The sequence below is a fragment of the Notechis scutatus genome, chromosome 1 (assembly GCF_049901735.1).
Source record: "Notechis scutatus isolate UNSWTSFEM ecotype Mainland chromosome 1, rNotScu1.2, whole genome shotgun sequence".
Lineage (NCBI taxonomy): Eukaryota > Metazoa > Chordata > Lepidosauria > Squamata > Elapidae > Notechis > Notechis scutatus.
In genome coordinates, this window is record NC_142009.1 from 18648424 (window position 1) to 18675690 (window position 27267).

A 27267-nucleotide genomic window follows, 5' to 3' on the forward strand; every position below is an offset into this window, starting at 1 on the left:
CCCTTAATCCTTGTACGTTTTCCCTGTTTCTCTATGTCCTGTTTCTGTCCTTTATAATTTCTTTTCCTTTCCTTCTTCCCCCTCTTCTTCTCCCTTCCCTTTTTGACCCCTTCTCTCTGTAATTCTGATTCTCTCTTCTGTAATCCTCTCTTCTGTTTCTTCCTAATGTTGTAATTACTTTTCAAACTATTTTTTGGGGGTTGTTTTTTCAAATCTTAAATTTTTCACTCTCTTTCCCCCCTTTCTTTTCCCCACATAGAAATACTTGGTCATTGAAGATGGCTTCTTCTTTGTCCCACCCTTCTTGTTCTACAGGCATTTCTTGTTGTTTCTCATAGTTCAGGATCTCCATTTCTAAAAATTGAAATACGAAGCCAAAAGAACCTCTTCCTTCTTCTGCATCTTCTTTCTGTTTTTTAAGTTCCATTCTCAATTCTTCCAAGAGTGATACCATTTTAAAAACTTTTAAACAACTACCCGATTAATTTTAGTCCTTTAGATCCGATAGCCAAAAATCCAAAAATCACCAAGTAATCCAAATAATCCAAAGCTGTTTTTTCTTGCTTCTTTTTTCCACTTTCTCTTCCTGGGGTTCTCTTATCTTGTTACAAAGTTACAGTTAAAATGTATCTTTTAGGAATCTTGTTAAAGTTTCACTGTTAATTCCTTTCACTTCCAGGTGGTCTCCTCCATTTTTCCAGATCCCACCCTTTTGTTTTATTCCTTCTTTTAAAAGTTTTTGAGAATCCAGAAATCTTTATTATCCTTTTGACATTTTATTTTCAGCTTAAATACCTGTTAATGTCAAAGTGGATTTTTGCCGGGTTTTTGCTTAAATCTCTTAGTTGTCAACATAGGGGAAGAAAAGAAAACCAAATACTTTCCCTTCCCTCTCTCATTTGCCGCTTCAAAGTCTTCTTTGGGAACAATGTTGTTCTTTATAATTCAAATTCCAGGGTACCTTATATTGTTGCTTTTTCAGTTCGACCCGGTCAGCCAAAACTTTCTCTTCTTATCTTCCTCCTGCACATTCTTTTCCGGGCGAGTTCTTCTTTGAGGTGGCCATTTCTTTTTCTTTTTTTTAAACAAATTTTTATTAACTTTTAAAGACATACAAAACATACAAAAATTCAAGACATAAAAACATAAAAAATCTCTTTTCTGAAAGTTGCTTAATCCCGGGTCAAAACTCTTGGTACAGACACACATTCAAATTCATATTCATTTTACATATCATTCCATATCTTATTACATTTTCATTTTTCTATATAGCTTCTCCTTTCTTTTAAATTTTCTCAATTTTATTTTATTTATCTCCTCTCAATTCAAATCATAATATTTATTCTTTGTCTGTTCTATTTCCAACTATCTGTTTATCTTTCTTCTTAAAAGAAAAAAAAGTAAAACCTTCTCCTGTACACTGATTGGAGTATGACGCCTATGTCTCTTTCCCCTATATTTATAATACTTAATTTAAAGTACATAACTTACGTTGGGATTCTGTCTGGTACATTCTAACATTATACAATATCATCAAAACCAATACAAATCTATTCATTAATATTAATATTTATTCATGTCTTAAACATCTAGCACATTTCTTATCAATTAAATCACATATTTCTATGGGAGCATCTATTTGCCATATTAGTTCCATCCCCCACATCACATATTATAAATCATTATTACATTACATGTTCCCCTCTCCTTCTTCAAACCTCATTTCCCGAATAGTTTCACTATTATAACATAGCCTAATCATTGGTATTAACAATCATTTATATCTTTAGACATTTCACACATTTCAATTAATTATCATACCTTTATGGGAACACTTCTTATACTTTCCAAAATTATTTCCCCCCGCCACATCACCGATCTTAAATCATTATTTCATTAAAGTACTCCCCTCCCTTAACAAAAATTTCACTAAATTATACTAAATATTTATCACATTTTAAATTACATATTATTTCCAATCTTCTATAATTATTTCTAAATACAAATATAAAAATGCAATCTAATGTACCCTTCTAGAATCCCTTTTCCAATAAAATCTATCCATTATCTCTGAAAAACTTTTGTTTTTTTGCATTTTGCTCCCCATCATTAAAGTTTCTTATTCCTTCCTTTCTCCCTTGCTTCTTCTTCTCCTTATCCTCTTTACCCCTTTGTCTCTCCACCTCCCTTTTAACCTGTTTTCTCTCTTTCTGTTGTTTCCTAACACGATATCCTCTTTTCACCTTATTCTTCTCTTTTTGGATTGTTTTCCCAGGTCTTAAAGTCTTCTTCTCCTTTTTCTCCTCCTTTTCTTCTCCAACCAAAGTCACATGTTCTTCAAAAATGGCTTCTTCTTTATCCTGCTCATACGATTTTACATAAGCACAAATCGCCATTTCTATAAACTGAAAGAGTGCCAAAAACATCTTTTCCTTCTCGCTTTTCTCTTTCATATTTTTGATGTATAAGTTCTAGTTCATCCACAACTGATGCCATTGTACAGAGAAATTTTTTTCCAAAACAACCACCCAAGTGCTTTTTAGTCTGAGATAATTCTCATAAAATCCAAAGTCATCAAACAGTCCAATCAGCTGATTCTTTTTAATGCTTTCTCTTTTTCCACTTTCTCTTTTTGGGATAAAGTTTGATCACAAAGTTCTCTTTAAAATGTATCTTTAGAAACTCTTATTGCTGTTTAATAGCTCTTTAAAATTAACTCTTTAAAGTTTTAGGCAGTCTTCTCCTTATTTTCAGGTTGCTCCAATTTTTATTTATTTTTTCCTCTCCCTTCCCACTCACAGCCAAAAAAAAAAATCTTCTTCTTCTTTTTTTCCCCCTTTGAATATTCTGAAATCCTTGCTCCTTCAATATTTATTTACCTCCAGAACAAATTCCCGGATTTCACTTATAGTTCCACTGCTGTCCCGTTAGGGAGGAGAGTGAAAGGAAGAAAAAAAAAAAACTTACTCTTTTGAAATGTTCGCAGCTTGTATCTCTTTCTTGAAACAAAGTATCCTTAGCAGCCTTCGAGGTTACAGGAACTCTCTCTTAGCTTTATCCCAGTCAGAAGCAACTTCCACAGCTCTTCCCTCTTCCTCCAGCACGAATCTTACCCGGCTGCTGGCTTCTTTGAGGCGGCTATTGCTGACCGCCGCTCACCCACCTCAGGAAAAAGGGGTTATTCCGGCTGGAAAGAAGGTCTGCGTTACCCCCAAACCTCTGTCCGGATACCCTCTCTCTTCGACTGCCTCTACAAGGCAGCCATAGCCCCCAGACCTATTTAGATCGGGGGCACCTTGGCAGCGAACGCGGCAGGGATCGCAGAGACGCGAATTCCTGCCGCTCCCGAAGCCATGCAAGACCGGAAACTCCGAGGTGGCCATTTCTGGCCACCGCTGCAACTGCCTTCGGGAAAAGGAGTAATGGCCAGCTGGGGAGGAGAGGTGCGACTCTCCTTGACCCCACTGGCAGTCTCCCCATCTCTATGGGGTGGCTTAGCCCCAAAACGAGCTGGCTCAGGGCACTCCAATGGCGAGCACAGATCGACACTGTGTACGATCGCAGATTTCGGTCTGTCATTCAAGAAGCTCAAACCAGAAGCCCGAAAGTCCCCAACACTTTTGAATGGCCTTTTCCTGATAATCCTCTCCAGGCTTCGGTCATCCCTGCTGCTTGTGCACCTTTCTTCCACACTTTTCCCTTCCACATAACTTTCTATTAATGTGCTTTGATACAGCACTTTGGGAACATCCAACTTCATTTGCAATTACCTTTTGAAGCTTTCCCTCCTTATGGAGGGTATCAATTATGGTTTTCTGCACAACTGTCAGGTCAGCAGTCTTTCCCATGATTGTGATTCCTACTGAACCTGACTGAGAGACCATTTAAAGGCCCAGGAACCCTTTGCAGGTGTTATGGCTTAATTAGCTGATTAGAGTGGGACACTTTGAGCCTAGAATATTGAACCATTTCACAATATTCTAATTTTCTGAGATTGTGGATTTGGGGTTTTCATGAGCTATAAGCCATAATCATCTCAATTATGACACATCACGGTTTGAACTATCTTGCTTTGTATGTAATGAGTCTATCTCATAGATTAGGTTCACCTTTTAAGTTGCATTACTGAAATAAATGAACTTTTGCACGATATTCTAATTTTTCAAGTTTCACCTGTATATGGAAAGATGAAGCTTGAAATAAGTTGTTGAAATAAGATGGAGAGAGATCATGCCCGTTGGCCATCCCTTTGGTGTGCCCCAGGGTTTCATGCTCTCTCCTCTCCCCTTCTGTTTACCATGAAACTTCTGACTGAGGTTATTTGTCAGTTTGGAATCAGGCACCACCAATACGCTGATGATATCCAGCTGCACTTCTCAACATCAGGCAGACTTCCTGCTGCAATCCAAGGTTTGGGGCCTGTGTGGATCTTGAGGGGAGAAACAGGCTGAATCTTGACAAGACCGAGTGACTATATCTGGGATCCTCTGGATTTGGAGATGCTACATCATTAACTATTAGTGGGTAGCACCTCCCCATTCATAATATTGTTTAGAAACCACAATTGGGAAGGCAACTCAATCATTAAGCGAAGTGGTGACTAAGTGAAAATGCAAGAATGCTTATGATCTTGCTTCAGCTGTCTTTTGCTTTACAAACCTGCAAAGGTTATAAATGTGAGGATTGGTTGTAAAGTTACTTTTTCATCACCATCATAACTATGAAAGGTTGCTAAAACAAGGCAATTGCTAAACGAGGATTATTTACAAAGACTTTTAATATATTTGCCAGAAGAATTTCATTTTCTCTCAAATTCTTAGATTTTCAGAATTTTACTTTTCCTAGTGGTTCAGTTCTTTAGTCAGTACATCTCTCCTTGCTTCACCTTCACAAGAAGTGTGCAAATAGAACTTTGTGTATCTTCTTGCTGCATTTAGCAAAATCTTCTAAATCTAAATCTACATTGCAATTTTGTTTAGAGAAAATAAAATATCTTGGCCATGAAATTTTCTCTGGCCAATGTTATATTTCTTCATCTTGCACCAGGTGCTATTGCAGATTCTTCATCCAATCACAACCTCACAAATTTGCTCTTTTCTGATATGTGTGGTTACTGTACATAATGGATTCTCACTTATGTCAACCTGGCAAACTGCTGGATGATTTTAACTGTTCATGAAAGAACCTTTCTGTGGACTGAAGCAGATGAATCTTCAGTTGTACTAAAACAAGTTTTATTAGCAGGCCCAACCTTAGGAAATTTAATTCCAAACACTTTCTTATATAAATGGAATTGGTTAGCCCATGACTCAAATGATTCTGTAGCTGACATCTTTTTGATATTCTTCTCAGTGCAGTGCTCAAGCTACACTAACTCAAATATGAGTTTTAGAAAGGATCTACTATCAATTTGAATTCTGCTGTAGATTCTGTTGCAGCTGCACCCTGTTTATACTGATACAGCTGCTGTTTTTTTGTCTGCCTCTTTGGTGCATGCTTATATGATTAATAGTATCTCCAATCTGGAAAAAGAAAAGTCCTGTTATATGGTTTTGATGACTATTAGAAGTTCATAGTTCTAACAAATGCTGTAAAAATAATAAATTCTGTTAAATCCATTGCAGCTGGTCAGACATTAAATTTCTTTCAAGTCACTGGAATGCATTTGGCACTGCAGAAGTTGAGTGAGAGAATATACTATTAATCATCTGTCGTGCCATCTGCCCTTACTCAGAACAACCTGTAGTGTCACACTATTTAGCAACACCACACACAAATTACATATTTATTCAAAGGTTTGGGATGTAAGCTTTCATATTTTGGAAAGATGCAGAGAATAATATTTCTCAATTAATATTACTGCTATTTTCCTTGTCTCAGAATCCTTTAATATTAAATCCCCCACTCCCTGAAGTACTGTATTTGTTTGTTCTTGTAATCTTACAGTGGTCTTCTCCCCAATAATTTTAAATTCATAAATTTTGTTATATGCAGTTACTGGTTGAATATAAGTTGAAATTACCACTGAAGCTGTTATTGGACAAAGTCAAAACACCAGATAAAAACTATGCATAAGCCTAGGGGTTATTATCTTCTATTTTATGAAGCCTTTTGGGAAGAATTTACAATAGCAAAACTAGAATTCTCCGTTTTAATTGTTCTAAGTATTCCCCTTCATTAAGTTTGTTAATTCTTTTTTATACCAATACAGCACATTTTTGTATCTCTATATCACTAATGACTCCACAGTTCGACCCTGAGCTACTCCTGGCTACTGCCTGGATAAGTCTCTGCAGTTTCCTTGGCAAGATTTCAAAAATGGATTGCCATTGCCTCCTTCCTGACTGAACCAGGTTCACCCAGTCGATTTTGTACTTCAAGTGGGCCTAGAACTCATGGTTTCCTGGTTTCTCCCCTGGTGCCTTAACTACACTAAACAGACACTACATATTCATTAGATGATGATAACACATTAACTCGTTTGTTGCCATTGTACAATAGCAATTCACCATTTTAAGTTTTCAGCTTTTAAAATTAGATGGTGAAGAGAACTCTCTCACAGATGTCCATGAACCTGAAGGATGACCAAAACAACTAAATCTGGGTTGTTATAAATTTTGAAATAACGTATTATTTGATGGAGCACTGATTTACAAAATGGCTTCCATCTCCATGAAACAAGTTGTGATCTTTTTGTTTTCCACAAGACTTTTCCTCAGGTCACCCATAATACCCATAATACCCAAAGATACTATAGAAGAATTGTATGACAGTTTACAATCTGAATGGATACACTGAGCCGTGGTGGTGCAGTGGTTAGAATACAGTACTGCAGGCTACTTCTGCTGACTTCCAGCTACCTGCAGTTTGATTCTTACTGGCTGAAGGTTGAATCAATCTTCCACCCTTTTGAGGTTGATAAAATGAGTACCCACATTGTTGGGGGAAATATGCTAACTCTGTAAACTGCTTAGAGGGCTGTAAAGCACTGTGATGTGGTATTTAAGTCTAAGGGCTATTGCTAATTTATAATTTATCAATAAGAACCTCATAGAATTGGTCCTTTGGGTCTCTGTCATTTATTCCAGGTGCTACATGTTGAGCTAGAAGCAATTAATGATTGAACATAGGAAAATATCAATTGCTTTAATTTATGGTACAAATGATAACAAAATTTTATGAAAAAAAAATAACTTCTTGAAATTTCAGAAAAAGATGTTCTAGTTTTTGGAATGTTCTCTTTGAGCTTAAATAATTCTGGATTACAAAAAAATGATATCTGGTAAATGTCCAAAACTGTTATAGATTACATATCATTATTGTCCCTCTCAGATGTAGAGAGTCACAAGTACCCTTCAGTAAAGAAATATATGTATTATTCTTCTATTCCTAGAAGTTGTTCAAAGATTGTCATGTTCTAGTTCATTCCTAACCAAACATATAGATATGGAAATTTGATCTCTTACCTATGCTGATCATAATCCAATAACTGTAATCTTACACAGAGGAATCTTCGAGTGATGGAGTGTTTATTATTATTGCTAAAAGAGAATATTAAACTGAAGGATCAATACAAATTAAAGAACATTTAAACCAATTCAACTTCTGATGGTTATTTACAGTATGGAATTCAAATAAAGCATTTTTGAGGAAACTATTTCAATAGCATCAAATACAAAACTATACAAAACAAACCAACAACTTGATCATTGAGCTGAAGCTAGAACTAAGATTTGTTTTAGAACAAAAGATTAAAGCTATCTGTATACCTATTTATAGAGGTAAATGACACTTATAAGAAGCTGAGCTTTGCCAAACAAAAATATTTTGAAAAAGCTAATAAATTAGATAAACTGCTGGGTATTATGAAAAGAACAAGACAAAATTCTTATGACTAATTGGGATGGCAACAGATATGTTTCAACAACAGAAAATAAAACATTTTCTTAAACATTATTCTAGATTACGTAGTAAATATTAACATTAGAACAGTATGAATATACAAGACAGTTTATAAATTCACAGAATAACAAAATGAAGCACTTTACAAGCCAGTGACAATGCTGAAAAGGAAATAAAAAACAATATAAACACTCAAATTGAAGAAATCTGTAGAACCTGATGGATTTTCTATCATATCATATAAGACTTTCTAAGAAATTCTGATCAATCTATTAATATAACTAATTAATGAGATTTAACAATGTTCTCTTAGAAGAGTTTTAATTTACAGGTAGTCTTAATGAAGGTAATTGGGACTGGAATTTCCATTGCTAAGTGACACAGGCATAAAGCACAATTTCACATGATCATACCACTTAGCTATAGAAGTTCCAGAAGTCATCATTAAGTGACGAGCATGTAGGTCCTTTTTTATTGCTTATTCCATACTTTCAAAACAATACATTATTGAACGTTCTATTATACATTGCATTTTTCTGCATACCTCAGACCAAAGATTTGTACAACCTATCTGGAAGTTTTCCTTTCCTCAATTCTTTTTAGGAATTATTTGGATCAAAAAGTTGGCTCTTGCAAAATGCTCAGTTTTAGGGCTGTGATTCTTCCTAACAGGTCAGTTTCAACTTTTTCCATTTTGAAATGCCTTCTATTTTATTTTTCAAATCTGGAAAATATAATTCTCTTTGCGAGGAGACTGCAAGCTAGTAGTCTCCAGTAGGTTTAGAGTTCTTGGATACAAGAGAAATCTATTTTTGCTGATGCTGCAGTTGACATCTGTCTAAAGGGTAGTGGTTTCCATACTTTCTTTTATAATCACCTTCAGAAATGGCTTGTTAACTGCTTTTCAGTTATCAGGAACCTTTGCATTTAGACATTTTACACCACTGTGTTAATTTTCTTCAATTATTAGTGAAAGAAGCTTTAAATACAAATTTGAGGACCTAAATTATTATTTTAATAATCTGTAAACAGATTATTAGAATACTGATTTTGGAAAGTAAAAACAGGTGGATTTGAAATAATAAGAATTCTTCTTATGGGAAAATGTTTTTGTTTTGAATCACTTTAAAAAACTTTATAGGATGGAACTTTGAAGGTTGGACATTAGAGGAAACCATAAGGAACTAAAGATTACAATTAAAGGAGAACACTTTTTCTTTACTATTATTTTTCTTTCTTTTCTTTTTCTGTACTCCAAGTGGATTCCATTTTTATTATGCTTTGGAAGTCTTCTCCAAGTCATGCTTGAAGAATGGTGCAAGGTAGCTTTGGTAAGAAAACTGCACCCCGCATAGGCTGAGCATGCCTGGCAATAGAAGAGAAAAATGCTGAAATGGGGTGTTTTGTACTAGTGAGGCAGGAAATGGGCCAAGACCATTTGGGCTAGCCTCCTGGATCTGGTAGGATGGAGTAAGCCAAGGCCTCTTGGGCCTGGCAGATGGGAACAGGCTGGAGTCTTCTGACCATAGCAGCTTCTCATGCACAAGTGGGTCAAGTGTGTGGCTGAGATGAGGAAAAGAGGGGTGTGCATTGGGGGGGGGGGAGGGGTGTCTGCAGTGCCTTGCAGTCATAAATACAGGTAAACTGCCAAGCACCCATGACCTCTGGGGGTGCTGCAATAGCTGTAACTTTGAGCACAGGTAATAAGTCTCTTTGATCAGCACCATTGCAATGTAAAATGGTTGCTGAATAAAGGGTAGTAAATCGAGGAATATACACATACATATACAATTATGTATATGCAGGTATCTGAAAGCAACAGTTAGCCCTCATCTAATTTTTCCTATCATTTTTTTTTATGTTCTTGTAAATCTTAATATATATTATTTCAGTACAGTGACATTTGTATTGATTGAAAATTAACACTCTAATGTTTAGGTAACTTAGATTATTGTTGATAAAAAGGTATATCAATTGTTATTTACAATTTAGAACATCAATGTTAATGAGTGTAAGATTTTTTTACTTTTTTTATCTGAAATTGAATATAGGCAGCTCTAGGTTGGACACTTAGAGATTTTTCCTGAATTAAAAAGCTTACTACACAAAATTTAGATAATATATTGGGTCTATAAATTGCTGATGATATGATTCAGACATTGAACAAGTCAAAGATTGTGTAGTTTAATGAATGCAGAAGCCAAAAAGATCAAAAATATGTAACTACAGGGATAACAAAGCAAAAATAGGTAATATACCATCAATATTACACCTAGAGAAAAATGGCATAAGATGTTCCGTTGGTGGTATATTACAGGGGTCCCCAACCACCGGTCCCCGGACCGGTACCGGTCCGTGGATCATTTTTTACCGGGGCGCAAAGCTTGGGCGCTGCCATCTTGTTTCGACAGCGCTTCCGGGTTTTCGGTTGCTTCCGGTTTTTCAGTTGGAAAGCGGCGTTTGGGTGATCCCACCTTAGTTTCGTCGAAGGGGGGGGCGGCTTCGAACAAAGAGCCGTCCCAATGGCGGTGGAGTCTCACGTTACTCAGGTACCGGTCCGTGGAAGAATAAATAATTGTGAAACCGGTCCCTGGTTCGAAAAAGGTTGGGGGCCACTGGTATATTAGACAGTGTTGAGTGCCAAAATAGATAATGCATTTTGCAAAAATGGCTGGAAATGCAATATCATATTAGATCATTTTTTCATATCTGGTGGCAATGCTGTAAAGCCAACAATTTTGGAAAATCATTTGTAACAAAAGGAAACAATGTTAAATTTTGCTTTTCAACCTGTTACTTTTACAATTAATATCCAGTTTTTAAATTAAAGTAAGTAAAAGTACAACATAGAGGAAGGATAGAATATTTTATTTACACACCAATTTTTTCCATATTTTGTTACAGAGCTCAGGATTATTAATTTCTAATCTCTATAATCATCCCAACTCTGTCCTAATTCTTTCCAAGCCCAGAAGCCATACTTTTGCTAACATATGTAAAGTTCTTCCTAAAGCTTCTAAGATGCATTCTTTAGTTTTCTACTAACATTTCCTAAGATTTCATTACCTCTATCAGAGAGACAAATGTTTTTCTTTAGCTGGCAGTTGTTCTGAGTTATGGTTGAGGAAATAAGTTTTTGAAAAAATATTACACCTCTTTTCCACAGCAGGCTATATATTATCTGATCCTTACCTTCATCTAAGGAATCAGAAGAATCTATAACAACTAATACAAAATTGAGTGAGATAGCTAATATTACAGAAGAAGCATAATTCAAAATGAATAATAGGCTATAAAAGTGGGTTCAATGTAGAATGAAAATTAATAAAGATGAATGCAAAGTTCTTCACTTACAAAAAAGAAATAAAATAGAAACATATATGATCTCTGACTTCATACTAGAACATATGAAAATGATTTGGGAATGTTAATTGTAAACTATATATGAAACATGATACAGCTCCAAAGGGAATTGCAATTCAGAATGCATCAATAGAAACTGTTGCCAAAGTAACTATATTCGCCCTTCTTCAGACTCTATTTCTTCATATACAGTGTCCAGCTACAGATACATTTTTTAAAAAATTAACGAAACAAATTGAAATGCAACAAGAATGATCAAAAGACTAAAAATTTAGTTTTATATCTGAGGGAAATCTGTACTGTATGTTTATTCCCAACAGAAAACAATTGAAAGGGGATCTGATAGCAATTATCAAGAAATAGAACCCAGGTTGATCAACAGTTGGTCAGAACTTAAATCACTCCATAGTGCAAAAATATGGAGTAAGAATCTTTAAATGTCCAGTTTGGAAAAATTTAATGTTAGAGTTTCATAGTAAAAATATTTATCCAGAAAATATATGGTGGGCTTCCATTGACTCAATGTTTACAGAAAGAGGCTGAAGGGCTATAGTTTGATATTTTAATTCAAATTCCTAAATTGAACAAGATTTTTATCTTAATAGTCTTAATAGTCCCTCTTACCACTTTGATTTTAATTTTGCTTTACATTGCCTTATATAGATTTTCAGAAATTCATGGCTGAAACGCATATTTATACATGCATATATTATATATTATGGACCTTAATTTTTTTTTTTAATCTCAGCTCTAGCATTCTTACAAATAAGGATGGATATACCAGAAAAACATCAAAAGAAGGGAATAAATCGAAATTGGGTAAAAAGGAGAGCTTTTCCAGCTTTGGGAACCATTATTATCATTAATTGGGTATATTGATTTCCAAGTCATTTATAGTAGCTGACTTGTGTCAAATGATGGGCATCTTTGACTCCCCTGTTCCCAATAAAAAAGTGTTTTGTGTGTGTTATTACTGAAATGAACTAAATCACAGCATAGGCAGTTTCAAAGGTATGGGAAGAAATAAAACATGCCTAAGAATCTTGGAGAAACAGAATTATTTTTTAAGAGCAGTTTTCAACTACAATGATATGCCTGAGGTGGGGAACAGCAGGGAGATGCCGAAAAGGAAAAATCGAAAAAAATCTTATCTCTGAGGCAAACCTCAGTCTGAAGTGAAATGAAAGAGGGAAAAATTGCATGTGTCTTTTTCAAAAGGGGGTTATTGTTTCAAAAGGAAAATGAGCAGGCTTTGAGGGTCTGGTTGCCGCCTCGTCTTCCTAACCCCCTACTGAACAATGAAAAAAAACAAAAAACCCTCTCTCCTCAGATAGACCGATATCTACCAACATGTAAACAAAATTACACATCATCTCACTACGGAGGGACAGATTTTATAAAAACTGAGCCCGGAGAGAAAGAGGCGCCGTGTGGCGGCGATGAGGAAAATTGGAGAGGGGAGGGTAAGAAGGCAGGAGGAGCAGCATCTTTAAATGCTCGACCAGCCTCGAGACCACAATTCCCATCATGCCCCGGCAGGAGGCGAGGATGCCTTTCTTACAGATAAACCGCGCAAAGCGCTGCTGGGAAGACGAGTTTCCCGCCACAACATCGCTCCTCCAGTCAAGGCGGCCGGTAGGGCCTTGAGGAGAAAAGTCCGAAGGAGGCGGCTCGCCTTAATATTTCCCGCTGGGCGCGCGTTCGCTTAACGCCCCATCGGCTGCCGGCCCTTGTCCCCACGACCCTGGGCTCCGCGCCAGCCCACCTCTCACCGTTCTCGGCCAGAGCCTTACCTCAGGCAGGCGCAAGAACCTTCTGGTGCTGCTTCTGCTGCCACCGCCGGGGCTCGCCGAACCGGAAGCGCGGAGGGGGGCCGACAGCCGCAAAAGCTACCGGGGTCGGATAGGATGGAGGCTGCTAAAACGCGAGGAGGAGTAGCAGGAGATGGAGCGGTCCTCGGAGTGCCCAGGGGTTGCGGGTGCAAGGGGATCCGCTCTTGCCTGTTCTGCGAGGCCGCCCCGCCCCCGCAGGTAACCCACGCGGCCTCAGAGAAGGGGTGGAGAAGGGGGTGGGAATTGGAGGGTGGGAGAGGGAAGGTTTGAAGGGGGGCTGGTCGTCGCCCAAGCTCCGGCGTAAGAGCGCCTCTGAGGACGTGCAGAGTGCTCGTCTCAAGGAAAGGGAGAAAGAATCCTAAGCCGCGTTTGCTACAGCTGGTAGAAGTTCCCACTTTAGGTTGCCGTTGTATTTTTAAACATAACTTTTATATCTTTTTTTAAAATCCATTTTACTGTTATATTAGGAAAGCTCAAAAGGATATGCGGCGATTTCAGGCAGACAAATTTTGAGCAATGGAGGAGAGATGGAAATCTTCCAAAGAAACTACCCAAACTTCAATTTACATCCAGAAAAGTCTGTCCAACACAGATGAATCTACTTTCCAAGTATTGCCTTCACCCAGGGTATTTCTCCCTTCCACCCCCAAATGTTACCTATGACCCTAGCCATCAACGGATTGCCTAGTCTTTATGCTTTGGCAGATTGTGTGAATTCAGTCCAGAAGCTCAAACTTCTTAGGCATTTGATAACAAAAGATATGAAAGAATACAAAAGTTGCCAAATCATTACAATGATTTTATCTAGACTCTATATGCGTTCAAATCCAGAAAGCTTTAAAATGTAATTATTTCAGTTATGGATCATCTGCAATAACTGGGAATATAATTAAAATAGTATTGAAGTAGTTAAGCATTTTGGACAATTCATGGAAAAGAATATTTTCATTAATAAACTTCAAGAAAGGTTGACAGGAATTTGTTTAATCCTACAAAAAAAAAATAACCAAAATAAACCGTGTGTATGTGTATATTCATATGACATAACTTCAAGACTGATATGAATTTAGCAAGATTCTATACAGATAGTTATTTTCTCCTGTTCCTTCTGCTAGGGCAAAAAGCTGAAGAAAAATGTTTTGTGTTTTGTCAGAATTAGGAGGCCATTCTTTTGAATAGATTTGTTCTTTCTAAGTCATCTTGTTTTGTTTGGAGCAACATGTTCTTTCAAATAACTATCATATTTTGTATATATTTGTTAGAATAAGTCTAGGATTCTTCTGCATCCTCTTACCATTCCAAAATATTTACTCTTGCTATCTTGGGCTGATAAAACATACAGCCATGATATAATTACTTCTGATATCTACAGTAGGCCCAGCAGATAGGATATATCCTGCCTTGATCCCAAAGCCAGCAGTCTGCCCATTGATTAATAATCAGCTTTATTAGAATTTTAAATTAGTACCAAAGAGATACAAGATTTACAAACATCTCTGATGCCATGAAAATCCAGGATGATACTGGACCATTTTCTGTCAGATTAATCTACTGTGTTGATTAGTTGTAAAATGGAAGGAAGAGAGAGCAAATTATTCATTTATCACAGTATATTGTTCTAACTTTTCACAAGGCTGAATAGTTTTTAAACAGTGAATGTTAATACAAATAAAAAGGACACAAGTAGCTTAGTACACATGTAGCTGCATTTTGGCCAAGTGAAGCTTTTGAGATATCTTCAAGAGCAGCTCAATCTAAATCATGTTGCTGTTGCAAGAACATATCATTCCCAAAAGACCTAAACTGGTTCACCCACCATAGGGTGGCTGATCCTTGTTAAATATTGCTTGTCCAGACATCTCCTGAAGATGCTTTTTCCAAAAGGCAACTGGACTTTGTTTTTTCTTTGAAAACATTTCACTTTTCATCCAAGGAACTTCTTCAGTTCTAACTGATTAGAGGGGAATGGAAGGATTTATATTCTTTACAATCATCTGTTTGTTAGCACTCTGAGAGTAGTTGAAGCTACTTGAGTCTTTATCTGTATCCTCAGAATCACCTGAATCAGAGTGCAAATGGGCATTGAACCTTTTTGGGTCTGCTAAAAAGATTGTGTTGTAAACAGGAGATAGGTGGTGTCCATTGGTTTAAAAAAGGGATCAAAGGGGCTATTTATGTTAAAATTGAACAGCCCTCTCAACAGGGGGGAAAGGCTACAAGACCTGTTTACAACACAGTCCTTTGTAGCAGTCTCAAGAAGGTTCCACAGCTGTTTACACTCTGATTCAGGTGATTCTGAGGAAATAGATAAACCCCCAAGTGGCCTCAGCTACTTTCAGAGAGCTAACCAGATGACTGCAAAGAATATAAATCCTTCCATTCCATTAGAACTAAGGAAAGTTTATGGGCGAGAAGCGAAATGTTTTGAAAAGAAATAAGGAAGTCTAGTTGCCTTTGGGAAAACGCACCTTTGGATGATCATGACCTGGATGATTGAGAATCTCCATAGATATTCAACTTTTTCACACAATAATAAGGAAGCTGGTAGCCATTTCTAAAACCATTTACTAGTATAAGCTGTCCCTCTTGCTCAAAAGAGAGAAGTGTCATTTCCTTTACATTAAAAAGATGAGAAAAAAGATTCTAGCTGTTTAGGATTGCTTCTACATAGCTGTCTCAAAGATAATACTAAATACCAAGGTATTATACTGGTTCCTGACTATATTGTAATAAAGATTTGAGTTATTGAGATCATATCACAAAACTGCTTTTTCAAGGGAAGTACAACCCCATCCAGAACAAATTTAGGATATGGGAGTGATCCAGATACTCACTTATGAAGATCTATTCTGGGCTTTAATTTCATTTGTTGTGATCATCCCAACTCTTTACAATGCTGCTAAGTATGGTTAGTTTTATTAGCATACTGGTTATACCCAATCCTGAACTGAAGAATTATTTTTTAGAAGCTTCAGGCAGATGCCAAAGAGCAGAAAGAGAGAAGGCTTGCATAACACATATGGGAGGAACCAAAGGCCAGGTCAGTAAGATAGATAACATTCCATCCAGATCTTAAGGCAACTGGTACTATTTTTGTGCCATGCCTAGTCCTGAATTTCAGTTGAAAGAAAACAACACAATCCTTTTTCTCTAGGATCCTCTGTTAAAAATCTAATGTCATTTCCACATTCAGAATACAAGTAGTTTTTCATTTACAACCATGGTTTAGCAACTTTTTGAAGTTATGGCAGTGGTGAAAAAAAGTGACTTATGACAGATCCTCACACTTATGACTGTTAGCATCCACATGGTGACATAACAGTGATGGGATTCATCTCTGGGGGAGGATGTGTAAGGCATCCAGAAAGTATCCATGATATCAATCACTCCGAGACATTTTCTCTCCAATTGATTTATTTAGAAACAGATCTGGTATGTCTAAAGCAATTTCCCAAAGTGAAAGTATTTTCGCTTGTTACACAGAATCTACCTTCTCTCATCTCTTCTCTCCTCCCACTTCTACACTTCATAAATCACGAGAACCAATTTCTTAATACGACACACAGAATAACCTTGAACTTTTCAACTCCTTCAACCCCCTTCCAATAAAATGTGGCAACTGAATTTCAAAGCTGACAGGATGAGTCTGCCTACCGTGATGAGGTGGACCTGTTGCTTTCGTGGTGTGGAGACAATAACTTAGTCTTCAACAGCAATAAGACCAAGGATCTTATAGTGGATTATAGTAGGAACAGATCAGACATCCAGCCCTTGCTTATCAGTGGAGAGCAAGGGGCCAGTTTTAAGTTTCTGGGTGTTACCATAAAAGAGGACCTGACCTTGGGTGCTTACATTGCAGCACTGGTCAAAAGGGCCCAGAGGTTATATTACCTGAGACTTCTCAGAAAACAACTGAATGAAAAACTGCTGGTGACCTTCTACCGCTGCACTATAGAGAGCATTTTAACATACTGCACCTCTGTATGGTTTGCCAATTGCACAGTGGCAGATAGGAAAGCACTCCAGAGGGTTAATGTCATTGCCCCAGAAGATAATTGGTTGCCCTCTCCCCTCTTTGGAAGAGCTTTATAGCTCCCACTGCCTTAAGAAAGTTCAAATCATCCTCAAAGATCCATCTCGTCCTGGGAACCCTTTTTTTGAACTATTACCATCTGACAGATGGTACAGGACAATAAAAACAAAGACAAATAGGCTGAAAAACAGCTTCTATCACAGGGCAGTAACTCTTTTGAATTCTACTGTATAGTGCAATATTAATGCAATATTGGGTTTTCAATTCAATGTATAGAATGTGAAGGATGTATGCTTGTGTTTATTTTCAGTCATAATGTACACTGAAGATGGTATTTAATTTCGTTGTACGAGGTGCAATGACAATAAAGTAAACTGACCTAAACTAATCCTGATTTAGGTACTTGGCAGCATCCCAGGATCACATGATTGCCATTGTAACCTTCCCAGCCAGTGTCTGACAAGCAAAGTCAATGGGGAAACTAGAGTCACTTAATGACTGAGATTTGCTTAATGAAAAAAGCCATAAAATTGGATGTGATCATGTGATGACTCACTTAATGACTGCATTAAGGAGTTCTGGGTCCTAATTGTAATTGTAAGTTGAGGGCTACCTGTAATCACATTTGATCTTGCAGGATGTTACCCAAGTTACCTCACCAGACTCTCTATCCAAGTGGCATCTAAGTCCAAGGATTTGCAAGCTAGCTAAGAAGGTTGCCAAAAATATAATAACATTTGAGTAAATAATTTTGTGGGAGCTTAGACTGCTTTAACTGGCAGGAGAATATGAATGAGGATTTTCTGTGACAAATGACCAAACTTTTAATGAGGTGACAATGGGATATCTTAAATACCTTTACATTTACTGAAAATCTAATTCTTCCAAAGGTCAGAGGTCTAACAAAACCCTCTCCTCTCTTGCTGAGTACATTGTTTATCAGAAGATAAAGGACAGAACAAGGAGTTGTTATATTTAATGATTATAACTTTTTATTTATTTATTCAATATTTATAAAATTAAAAACGTATATATACATTTTGAGCAATAGATACAATAGCTTTCCTTCTGATAGCGTGTTATATATTGTTATAATAACTCCTTCATCCTTATAAGCTCTCTATATACATACATATAATTTATTTACAATTGTTTTACACATCACCCTTATTTTCCAAATGTTACCAAGTCATCAGATACTACCTTTTCTTTAGCCAGTCATATCAGGTATCCCATGTTTTGTAATATTCACTGTCTTGATTATCTTTTAGCAGTTTGGTTAATCTATCCATCTCAGCACATTCATGTATTTTATTAATTATCATGTTTTCTGTAGGGGTCGTAGCCAATTTCCAATTCTGAGAAAAATTTATTCTAGCTGCAGTTATAATATGCAAAATCAAGTATTGATACTTCTTTTCCATATTTGGTTCTAAAATACCTAGTAGAAAAATTTCTGGTTTGAATTTTACTTTGTTTTGTTATGTCCTCTATCCAAATTCTGATTTTTTTGCCAACGTTTTTGTATATGCAGGCACGTCCACCACATGTGGAAATAAGTTCCCTGGTTGTAGTTATATTTCCAACAATTGGGTGTCATGTTGGGGAACATTTTGGCTAACCTCGCTGGTGGTAGATGTCAGCGGTGAAACATTTTGTATAAATTCTCTTTATAAGAGACTGACATCGTTAATCTATAGTTTATCTGCCAAAGATGTTCCCACTGGTCTAAGTTAATATTGTGGCCCACATTTTTAGCCCAAGTTATCATGCATTCTTTGCTGGTTACCTCCTTCATTTTATAGTCTAATAGATAGTTATAACTTTTACTAATCATTTTTTCCTTTTCCTTGCCATATCTTATCTAGCTCTTGTTGGGTTGTATAGAAGCCGAATTGTTCTTTGTCCTTGTTGTAATGTGTTTGTCCTTGTAAATTGGGCCACCATCCTATATCAATTCCCCGAAGTTTATTTTTTTCCTGCCCCTGGAAAATTTTGTAGGCTGTGATTCCACTGTTTAAAATACTTAACCAATAGTTTAAATAATTTTAATGTTAATTAAAATGTACTGTTAATTTTAAATGTACTGTTTATGCTTTCTATTTTTAATTTGTCTCTATAGTCTGATTCAATGGAACACAATTCTTAATTTTCTCAAAATTACATATTTACACATGGGGTATATATTACATCATTATAACATTGTCTCTTGAATTCTGCTAAAATAAACTGTAAAGTTAAGACAATATTAATTATACAGTACATTAATAAGTGCTTAAATAAGATAATAAACAAGTTAAAACGTTTAGAACTTCAACAAAATGATGGCATAAAGCCAAATGACCAAACCCCATCTTCAAAATCTAATACCAACTATAGGTAGTCCTCACGATACAACTGTGATGGAGACTGCCAATTTGCCACATATCGCCTTAGCCATTAAGCAACAGTGCCTCATAATTTCTCTGATGCAACTATTAAATTAATGCAAGGGTTAAGTGGACCACCAGTAGTGGTCCACTTAACTACAGGTGGTCCTTGACATACAACCACAATTGAGCCAAATTGCTAAGTGAAATATTTTAAAGTGACTTTTGTTCAATTTTATGACCTTTCTTGCCACCATTGTTAACTGAATCACTGCAATTGTGAAGTTAGTAACATGGTTGTTAAGTGAATCTGGCTTCCCCATTGACTTTGCTTGTAAGAAGGTCACAGATGGTAATCAGATGATCCTGGGACACTACAATCATAGATAGTTGCCAAGTGGCTGAATTTTGATCATGTGACCATGGGATGCTGCAGCAGTCGTAAGTGTGAAAAACTGTCATAAGTCACTTTTTTCAGTACTGTTTGAATGGTCGCTGAAGACTACCTGTACAGGTTGCTTCAGTGGTCAGGGCTGCCTGCCCTGGAGGATCTCCCAAAGCTACCACCATCCCTTGAGGCATCCATGCTCCATTTCCTGTCCCTCGGGATCTCTGCAGAGTCCTTCCTACCCAGCTAGCAAGAGAGATCAAGCCAGCTGTAGAATTTACAAGCCTTTAGCTATCTTCCCACCCAGAAAGCCTGGCAAATTCCTGCTTGTTTTGCATTAGGTTCTACTCTTGCAATACTGCATGGGGAGGCGGGTGGGGTTCATTCAAGAGGCTTCATTTCTTCATGGAGTTTATGGAGCCTCCTTAAAATTACAGATGCCTGAGAATTAACACCTGCTTTGTCAGAAGGCTAGGTCTGTAAGATCCTGTAATCTCTGAAGCTTCAACAAACAGAAAGGTAAATGGAGTGTTTTTGGACTCAGGAGCAGGCTGAGTCCTGCTAGTCCTTGAAAGGGAAAGAAACTGGAGGCTCACAAGCTCCATACAGCCTAATCTCCCCTTCCTTGCTGGAAGTTGCAAACTGTAGAGGCCTGGTCTCCCCTTGGTTGCTGGTGGGAGGTGAAGGTGAATGAGTGGCTGCAGGAACCCATCTGGATGGGTGGGTGAATACTACAGCATCCCTGGGTTGGCCATAAGGCCAAATGACTGCAGTAGTAGTGCTGCAGCTGGTGTAATTTTAAAACTGGCTCATAAATAGCTTTTGGGGTTGCTTTATAAGTTTGAATGGTCATTAAGAGAGTAAAGGACTTCCTTTAATATAACACGCAGGAATTCTGCCTAAAACCACATTTATTTAAGCAAGTGATTAGAAGGTTGTATTTCTGCAATCTAGAACATTGGACAAATACCAAACGTGAAAACTAGATTCAGTTACTACTTGTCTCCATCTCACATTTCCATTTTTTCCTCAGAAAAGTGCCAACTTTGTTTACTGCCCACTGACTGGCTTTGCTGTGGGAGAAAAACAATCAGAATTTGAAGGCTGGACTTTCCAGTTTCCAGGAGTTTTTTTGCTGGAAGACTTTATAAACACAGATGAGGAATATCAAATGGTTGAGCTAATGGATCGGAGCACGTGGAAGCCATCACAATCTGGCCGAAGAAAACAGGTCTTGTCTCAAGCTTAAATTCTTCCTTACTTTGGGAGGTAGGGATGGGATCATCTTTTAGTGTTTCTCTTTGGATATCTTTATTTAGTTTGTGAGTTCTTCCTTCCATTCTCTTTCCCTGTGATCCCCCCCCAAAAAAAAAAGTTAAAGCAACAGAGAAATGTTAGTAACACTTCTGATGCAACCACTTTCATTCTCTTTGATCATGATAAGTACTTGGTTTATTTAATCAGGGTTTATTCAATCCAGTTTTCTTGGTTTACATGAGAAAAGGTGCACACCATAGGCTGCATTTGCATAACAGATGGTTGAACAGAATAACAGTTGGAATGGACCATAGAGGTCTTCTAATCCAACTTCCTGTTCAGGCAGGAAACTGTACCAAATGGCTGTCCAATCTCTCCTGAAACATTTCCAGTGTTAGAGAACCCACAGCTTCTGGAGGCAAGTCATTCCACAGATTAATTGTTCTGTCAGGAAATTTCTCTTTATTTCTAGGTTGGTTTTCTCCTTGATTAGTTTCCATCCATTGCTTCTTGTTCTGCCTTCACATGCTTTGAAAAATAGGTTGACACCACCCACCTTCTCTGTGGCAGCCCCTTAGATATTGGAACACTGCTATCATGTCAGTTTGTGATGCAATGTGTTATGCAAACTACTTCCTCATACAGAATTACATAAGTATATACTGTATATACTTTCCCATCTTTCAATAGAAACAGCAGTGAAAGGGGGAAAAGCTAGAACGATAATTTGAGGTGAAAGAGTAGCTGCACTGAGGAGAAAAAAGAGGGAAACAAAACTGAGATAAAGGTGCATAATTCAAATCTCATTGTCAGAAAATCTCTAGACATGCTTAAGCAAGTCTTTTTTAATTGTCATTTGACCTGTTAAAATTAGCTATCTATTTTAAAGTCAATTAAGAAAAGAAAATAAAGAGCAAAAGGGTTGGAAAGGAAAAAAAACCCAACCATTAGAAAAAAACAATGTATAATGTTTCCTTGTAGTTCCAAAGACAACTACCATACTCAAAATAAACAAATATTTAAGTAGGAAGTTGAACTAGAGTTACAATTTGATTATGTGCAACCACGCCAGCGTTAACTCAAAGCAACCATATAGATTTTCTCTGTGACAATATGTCTTGAATGTGATCCTTTTAGGCAGGGGTGGGATCCAACAGGGTTAACTACCAGTTCGGTCATTTATGAGGTTTGGTGATTGACGATGTGCTTCCCTGCACGCTGCCATCATGCTGCGTGCAGAGAAGCAGCCTTTCAAAAAGCCTTTTTTTCCTGCTTTTTAAACTGCAGCTGTGCCTCGCACGGCAGCTGAAGTTGAAAAAATCAGGAAATAAAGGTCAGGTAAGAGTGGGTGGGTGAGCAAAAACATCAGCAGACATAGAACTGGTTCTATGTCTGCTGCTCTTCAGAGCTACCGGTTCTACAGTGGTGGACAGAACCGGTAGAAACCCACCCCTGCCTAATTTTAGGCCTTCCAACAGTATAACCCATCACCATTGTAACTCAGTCTATTGAACTTGCTTCTGGTCACCCTCCTCTACTTCCACCTTTCTACCCAAACAGAGTTCTCCAGAGAATTAAATCTTCACATAATGTGTCCAAAGTATGATAATTGGAGTTTGGTTATTTGTCCTTGAATGAGAAACAAATCCTAGTTTGTTTTGTTTGAAGATGCATTTGTTTGTCTTCTTGGTTGTTGATAGTATTTCTTAAGCAAATTGAGGGCAGGAATTTCTTGGGTACCAACCAGCTAAGCAATCAATAAATATGCTTTAGTTGTTAAATAGGAAATATGTCTCAGGTAGTAATTTCAGTAGCAATTAAAACACAATTAATCACCAGGATAAAAATCCTGTTGGAATATGTTGCTTCTTGACTGATTACACTGCCATATTGCCCAAAAGTCATTGATAGTCTGACATTCTGATGTTTTAGAACATTCACCACTTTTTATGTCAGATGCAAAACAGTTATAAATTCTGACATCGAAATTGAGTTTTCCTGTATAAATATTTATGGTTGATTTTGTTTTGAAGATCACTTATAGGAGGAGATACCTCTTTTAAGATACTTCCTACAACACGGGTGTCAAACTCGCAGCGTCATGTTGTTGTCGTGACGTTTTGACTTTTTTTTCCTTCATGGAGCTGGTGTGAGCGTGGCCTGCGCATGACACATCCAGCTCATAGGCTGCCAATTTGATACCCCTGCCCTATAATATATGTAGAAACTAAATATTTTAAACAGATTTATTTTCAAATTTTGTTTTAGATATACATATAATTTTAATTAAAATTATAACCAAGAGTTTGTTGTTCAGGAAGCAGCACTGTTTGACTATGTTTGTCAAAAATCTCAACTAGAATCTATAAATTAATATTCTTACCCTGTTATTGCAGGTGGTGGACTAAAAATAGCAGCCTTTAAGCCTGCATTTTTTTGGATATAAGATCTGAATTGGGGATTTCATTGCTCACAGTCTTCATCTTTTAATTCAACCCTCCTCAAATATTCTGTTTTTGTTTTTTTAATAGGACTATGGCCCCAAAGTGAATTTCAAGAAGCGGAAATTGAAAGCTGGTAATTTTTCTGGGCTGCCCAGCTTCAGCAAGGAGATTGTGGCACGAATGAGAAAATATCCAATTCTTGAAAGTTTTTCTCCTATTGAGCAGTGCAATTTAGATTATGATCCTGAGAGAGGATCTGCTATTGACCCACATTGGGATGACTGGTGGCTATGGGGGGAAAGGCTGGTGAGTTTAAACTTGCTCTCAGATACCGTACTTTCCATGTCCTGCGACTCAGAGGACAATCTCCAGTTAGTTCCTCTAGTTCTTCCAGAAACCAAGGAGATGCACAGGTATAAATCTGATATTTCTCAAGAGTATCCGATTAATGATTGCAGTCTTCCGGAAAGATTAGAAAGCACTGATTGTTCATCCACAAAGTTAGTCCCACTCAGAGAAATCCTGGTTGCTATTTACCTACCTCAGAGATCACTAGTCGTTCTCAGTGGACCTGCTCGCTACCAGTGGAAGCATGCCATTTATCGCAACCATATTAAAAGTCGTCGCATATGTATCACCTTCAGAGAATTGACTGCTGAGTTTGGTCTCGGAGGAGAACAGGAAGAGCTGGGTAACAATCTCTTGGACATTGCTCTAACATTCAAGGGATCACCTGTATAAACCCCCCCTCGGGGGTGGGGGAGCATTGAGACTTTCCTTTGGCTGCTGGATATTAATGTCCAAGGCTTTCATAAACCTGCTTCCTTTTTTCTCCTCCTCAGAGCCAAGTTCTACAGCATTCATTAACCTTACAAAGGTGCTTCTCAGAGTTATGTTCTAGAATGTCTTACTTCCTCACTATAATTAAAATAATTTGAATTAATTTTTTAATCTACGCTGTGTGGCTCTCCAGATATCACTGAATTTAATTAATTTATGTTAACAGTGAAGAGAATACATGCATCTTTTGAATGTCTGCTTGCAGCACATAGTCTGTGGTTTATGTGTCAACATTGTGGTACAATCCTCATCCTTAGCTGACTAGCTGGGGCTGTTGAGAGTTGTAATTCACCATCTGGAGGGCCATAGATTATATGTTCAAATGTATTAATTAAAAGTGTTAAATTTCTTATCCCTAACTCTTTTAAAATCATTAGTTTTAGGGATGGTATACATTCATTTCTCCTTTTATTTAACTCAAACTTGAATTTTCATATAAGAGAACTAAATTAAAAAGTTTATTAACCCTTCTCACAATTACAGCATTTGTCCAAAGATCCCATCCTTCATATATACCAATAAAATATCTATTAATCACAAGAAAATGATCAGTATCTAAGCTGATTTTTAAATATGATGAATTCACATATGCATAAATATCAGGGCATTCGTTTTTTTATCTTTATTCACAGATGTCCTTGTAAGTTTTTTTTAATTAACCCCAAAAAAATTAAGAAGAAGAAAATTTAAAAATCACGATTAGAAAATGGGGGAAAAAAGCTGAAAAAATAAAACCACAAATACACTTTTTTGTGTGCTTCAAGTCATTGACTCCTATTGGACTAGTCACTCCTACATGGACTAGTCACTAGTTTTCTTGGCAAAATTTTTGAAAGAGTTTCCTATTGCCGCCTTATGCCTGAGAGAGAGAGTGACTGGCCCAGGTTTATCCAGCTGGTTTTGTACCAGGCAGGACAAGAACTCAGTTTCCTGGTTTCTAGTTTCCTGCCTTAACCACTACAGCAGGCGTTCCCACCTCCAAGCCGTAGCCCACTACCGGGCCTCACCCCATTCAGAACCGGGCTGCACAAGGGGTTAGGCACTCAGGCATATTCGCCTGCTGTTTGCACAAATGGAACTGTCCGCATTCATGCGCACATCTGCCATTCACAACGAACCATCTACTGTTCCCACCAGGCAACCAAGCTGGAAAGGTTGGGATCCGCTGCACTACAGTAAACTGACTCACAACAATCCTCATCATTTTCTAACTAGTTTTATAGACATATAAATTGACGCCACAATTCATTATTGTCTTCCATAGCTGATCTTAATTGTAAGTCCATTTTCTTTGACCAAAAATAAAAAAAATGAAGCAATTTCATTGCATTCCCATGGCGTAGCAGTGGTTAGCATACAGTATTGCAGGCTAATTCTCTTGTTCAATCCTCATCAACCCAAGGTTGACTCAGCTTTCCGTTCTTTTGAGGACTCATATTGTTGGGGGCAATAATGCTAACTCTGTATAGAGAGTGCTGTAAAGCACTGAAGTGGTACTGCTATTCCCAACATTATAAATGCAATGAGGTGATTTCTAAAATATTGTTTTTGTGAAAAAGGATACAATCTAAAAATCTGCTGAAGTTTTTTTAAACGCTTTTTTTAATTAGTTGAACATGCAGGCAAAACAAAGGAAAGATACATACATGCATACATACATATAACTTATGACTACAACTGAACCCAACATTTTTGTTGCTATGCAAGACAACGGTTAAGTGAATTTTACCCCATTCTATGACCTTCCTTGCCACATTTGTTAAGTGAATCACTGCATTGTTGATTTAGTAACATGGTTGTTAATCTGGCTTCTCCCTTGACCTTGCTTGTCAGAAGGTTGTAAAAGGTGACTGCATGATCCCGAGACATTGCAATATGCCAGTTCTCAAGTGTCCGAATTTTGATCATGTGAAGCTGCTGCAACAGTCATAGGTGTGAAAAATGGTGATAACTCACTTTTTTCAGTGCTCTTGTAACTTTGAAGAGTCACTAAACAAATGGTCATATGTTGAGAACTATCTGCATACATACTTAAGGTATTTTGGAATTTGTAGTTATATATACAGGTCATCCCCACTTACGACCACAATTGAGCCCAAAGTTTCTGTTGCTAAATGAGACAATTGTTGACTGAGTTTGTGCCATTATTGACTTTCTTGCCGCAGTTGTTCAGTGAATCACTGCAGTTTTGAGTTAGCACCAATTGTTAAAATGAATCTGGCTTCCCCATTGATTTTGCTTGTCAGAAGATCACAACAGGTGATCACATGAGCAACTGTCATAAATATGAGCCAGTTGCCAAGTGCCTAAATCTAATGATCATGGGGATGCTGCCAACAGGAGCGTCTTTTTCAATGTTGTTGTAATTTTCAACTTTTTTCAATGTTGTTGTAATTTTGGTAACTAAACAAATGGTTTTAAGTGCAGGACTATCTGTACATGTGTGCATGTATGTATTATGTGTCTTAGCTTGCATTGCTACATGAGCTGCTACATATAAGAAAAAGATTCCTATTTCAATTTCATTATATTTCTGCTGCATATATGTATTTTTTTATTGCTGCATGTTCTTCAATTTTAGAGTTCCAATCTTGTACGGATGGCCAGGTTTTTTTCCCCCCCCAATATTGCATCAGATTGATTTTTGCCACTGTTGATAAAAACGTTAATAGATTATGATGCCTTTCACTTATGCTTTCTGAAATCATCCTAATAAAAATATTTGTTTTAATTCAAATTTTATTAAGAATTTTCTGAATGTTTTGGTGTATTTCTTTTTAGTACTTTAGTGGTTTTTTTTTTTTTTAGCATAACCACCATATATAATAAAACATTCTTT

The 27267-nt window shown here is 37.1% G+C and overlaps 2 protein-coding genes across 4 annotated transcripts in view; one reads left to right on the forward strand and one right to left on the reverse strand.

The window, feature by feature from the left end:
• LRWD1 (leucine rich repeats and WD repeat domain containing 1) overlaps nucleotides 1-13267 on the reverse strand; it is a 36504-nt gene extending 23237 nt beyond the window's left edge. The window contains exons 1-2 of one of the 3 annotated variants that reach the window (XM_026672395.2): nucleotides 13059-13267; nucleotides 7467-7541 (exon numbers count right to left, since the gene is read on the reverse strand). The gene's annotated coding sequence lies outside the window, so the exon portion shown is untranslated. The remainder of the gene's footprint in view (nucleotides 1-7466; nucleotides 7542-13058) is intronic. The other 2 variants (XM_087944963.1, XM_026672394.2) reach the window with 2 other exon arrangements.
• On the forward strand, nucleotides 13167-27177 carry ALKBH4 (alkB homolog 4, lysine demethylase). Its single transcript, XM_026672402.2, has 3 exons — nucleotides 13167-13295; nucleotides 20921-21118; nucleotides 23676-27177. Exons 1-3 carry the CDS (start codon nucleotides 13173-13175, stop codon nucleotides 24327-24329), a joined length of 975 nt encoding a protein of 324 aa, XP_026528187.2. The 5' UTR covers nucleotides 13167-13172; the 3' UTR covers nucleotides 24330-27177.
• The last annotated feature ends 90 nt before the right edge of the window (nucleotides 27178-27267 follow it).

What these genes read in the sequence shown, in the direction of transcription:
- ALKBH4 (XM_026672402.2), top strand. Translation starts at nt 13,173, where the DNA reads ATGGAGGCTGCTAAAACGCGAGGAGGAGTAGCAGGAGATGGAGCGGTC. An exon ending in AGGCCGCCCCGCCCCCGCAG is followed by an intron (nt 13,296 to 20,920) that starts GTAACCCACGCG and finishes TTTTTTCCTCAG; the next exon opens with AAAAGTGCCAACTTTGTTTA. An exon ending in AATCTGGCCGAAGAAAACAG is followed by an intron (nt 21,119 to 23,675) that starts GTCTTGTCTCAA and finishes TTTTTTTAATAG; the next exon opens with GACTATGGCCCCAAAGTGAA.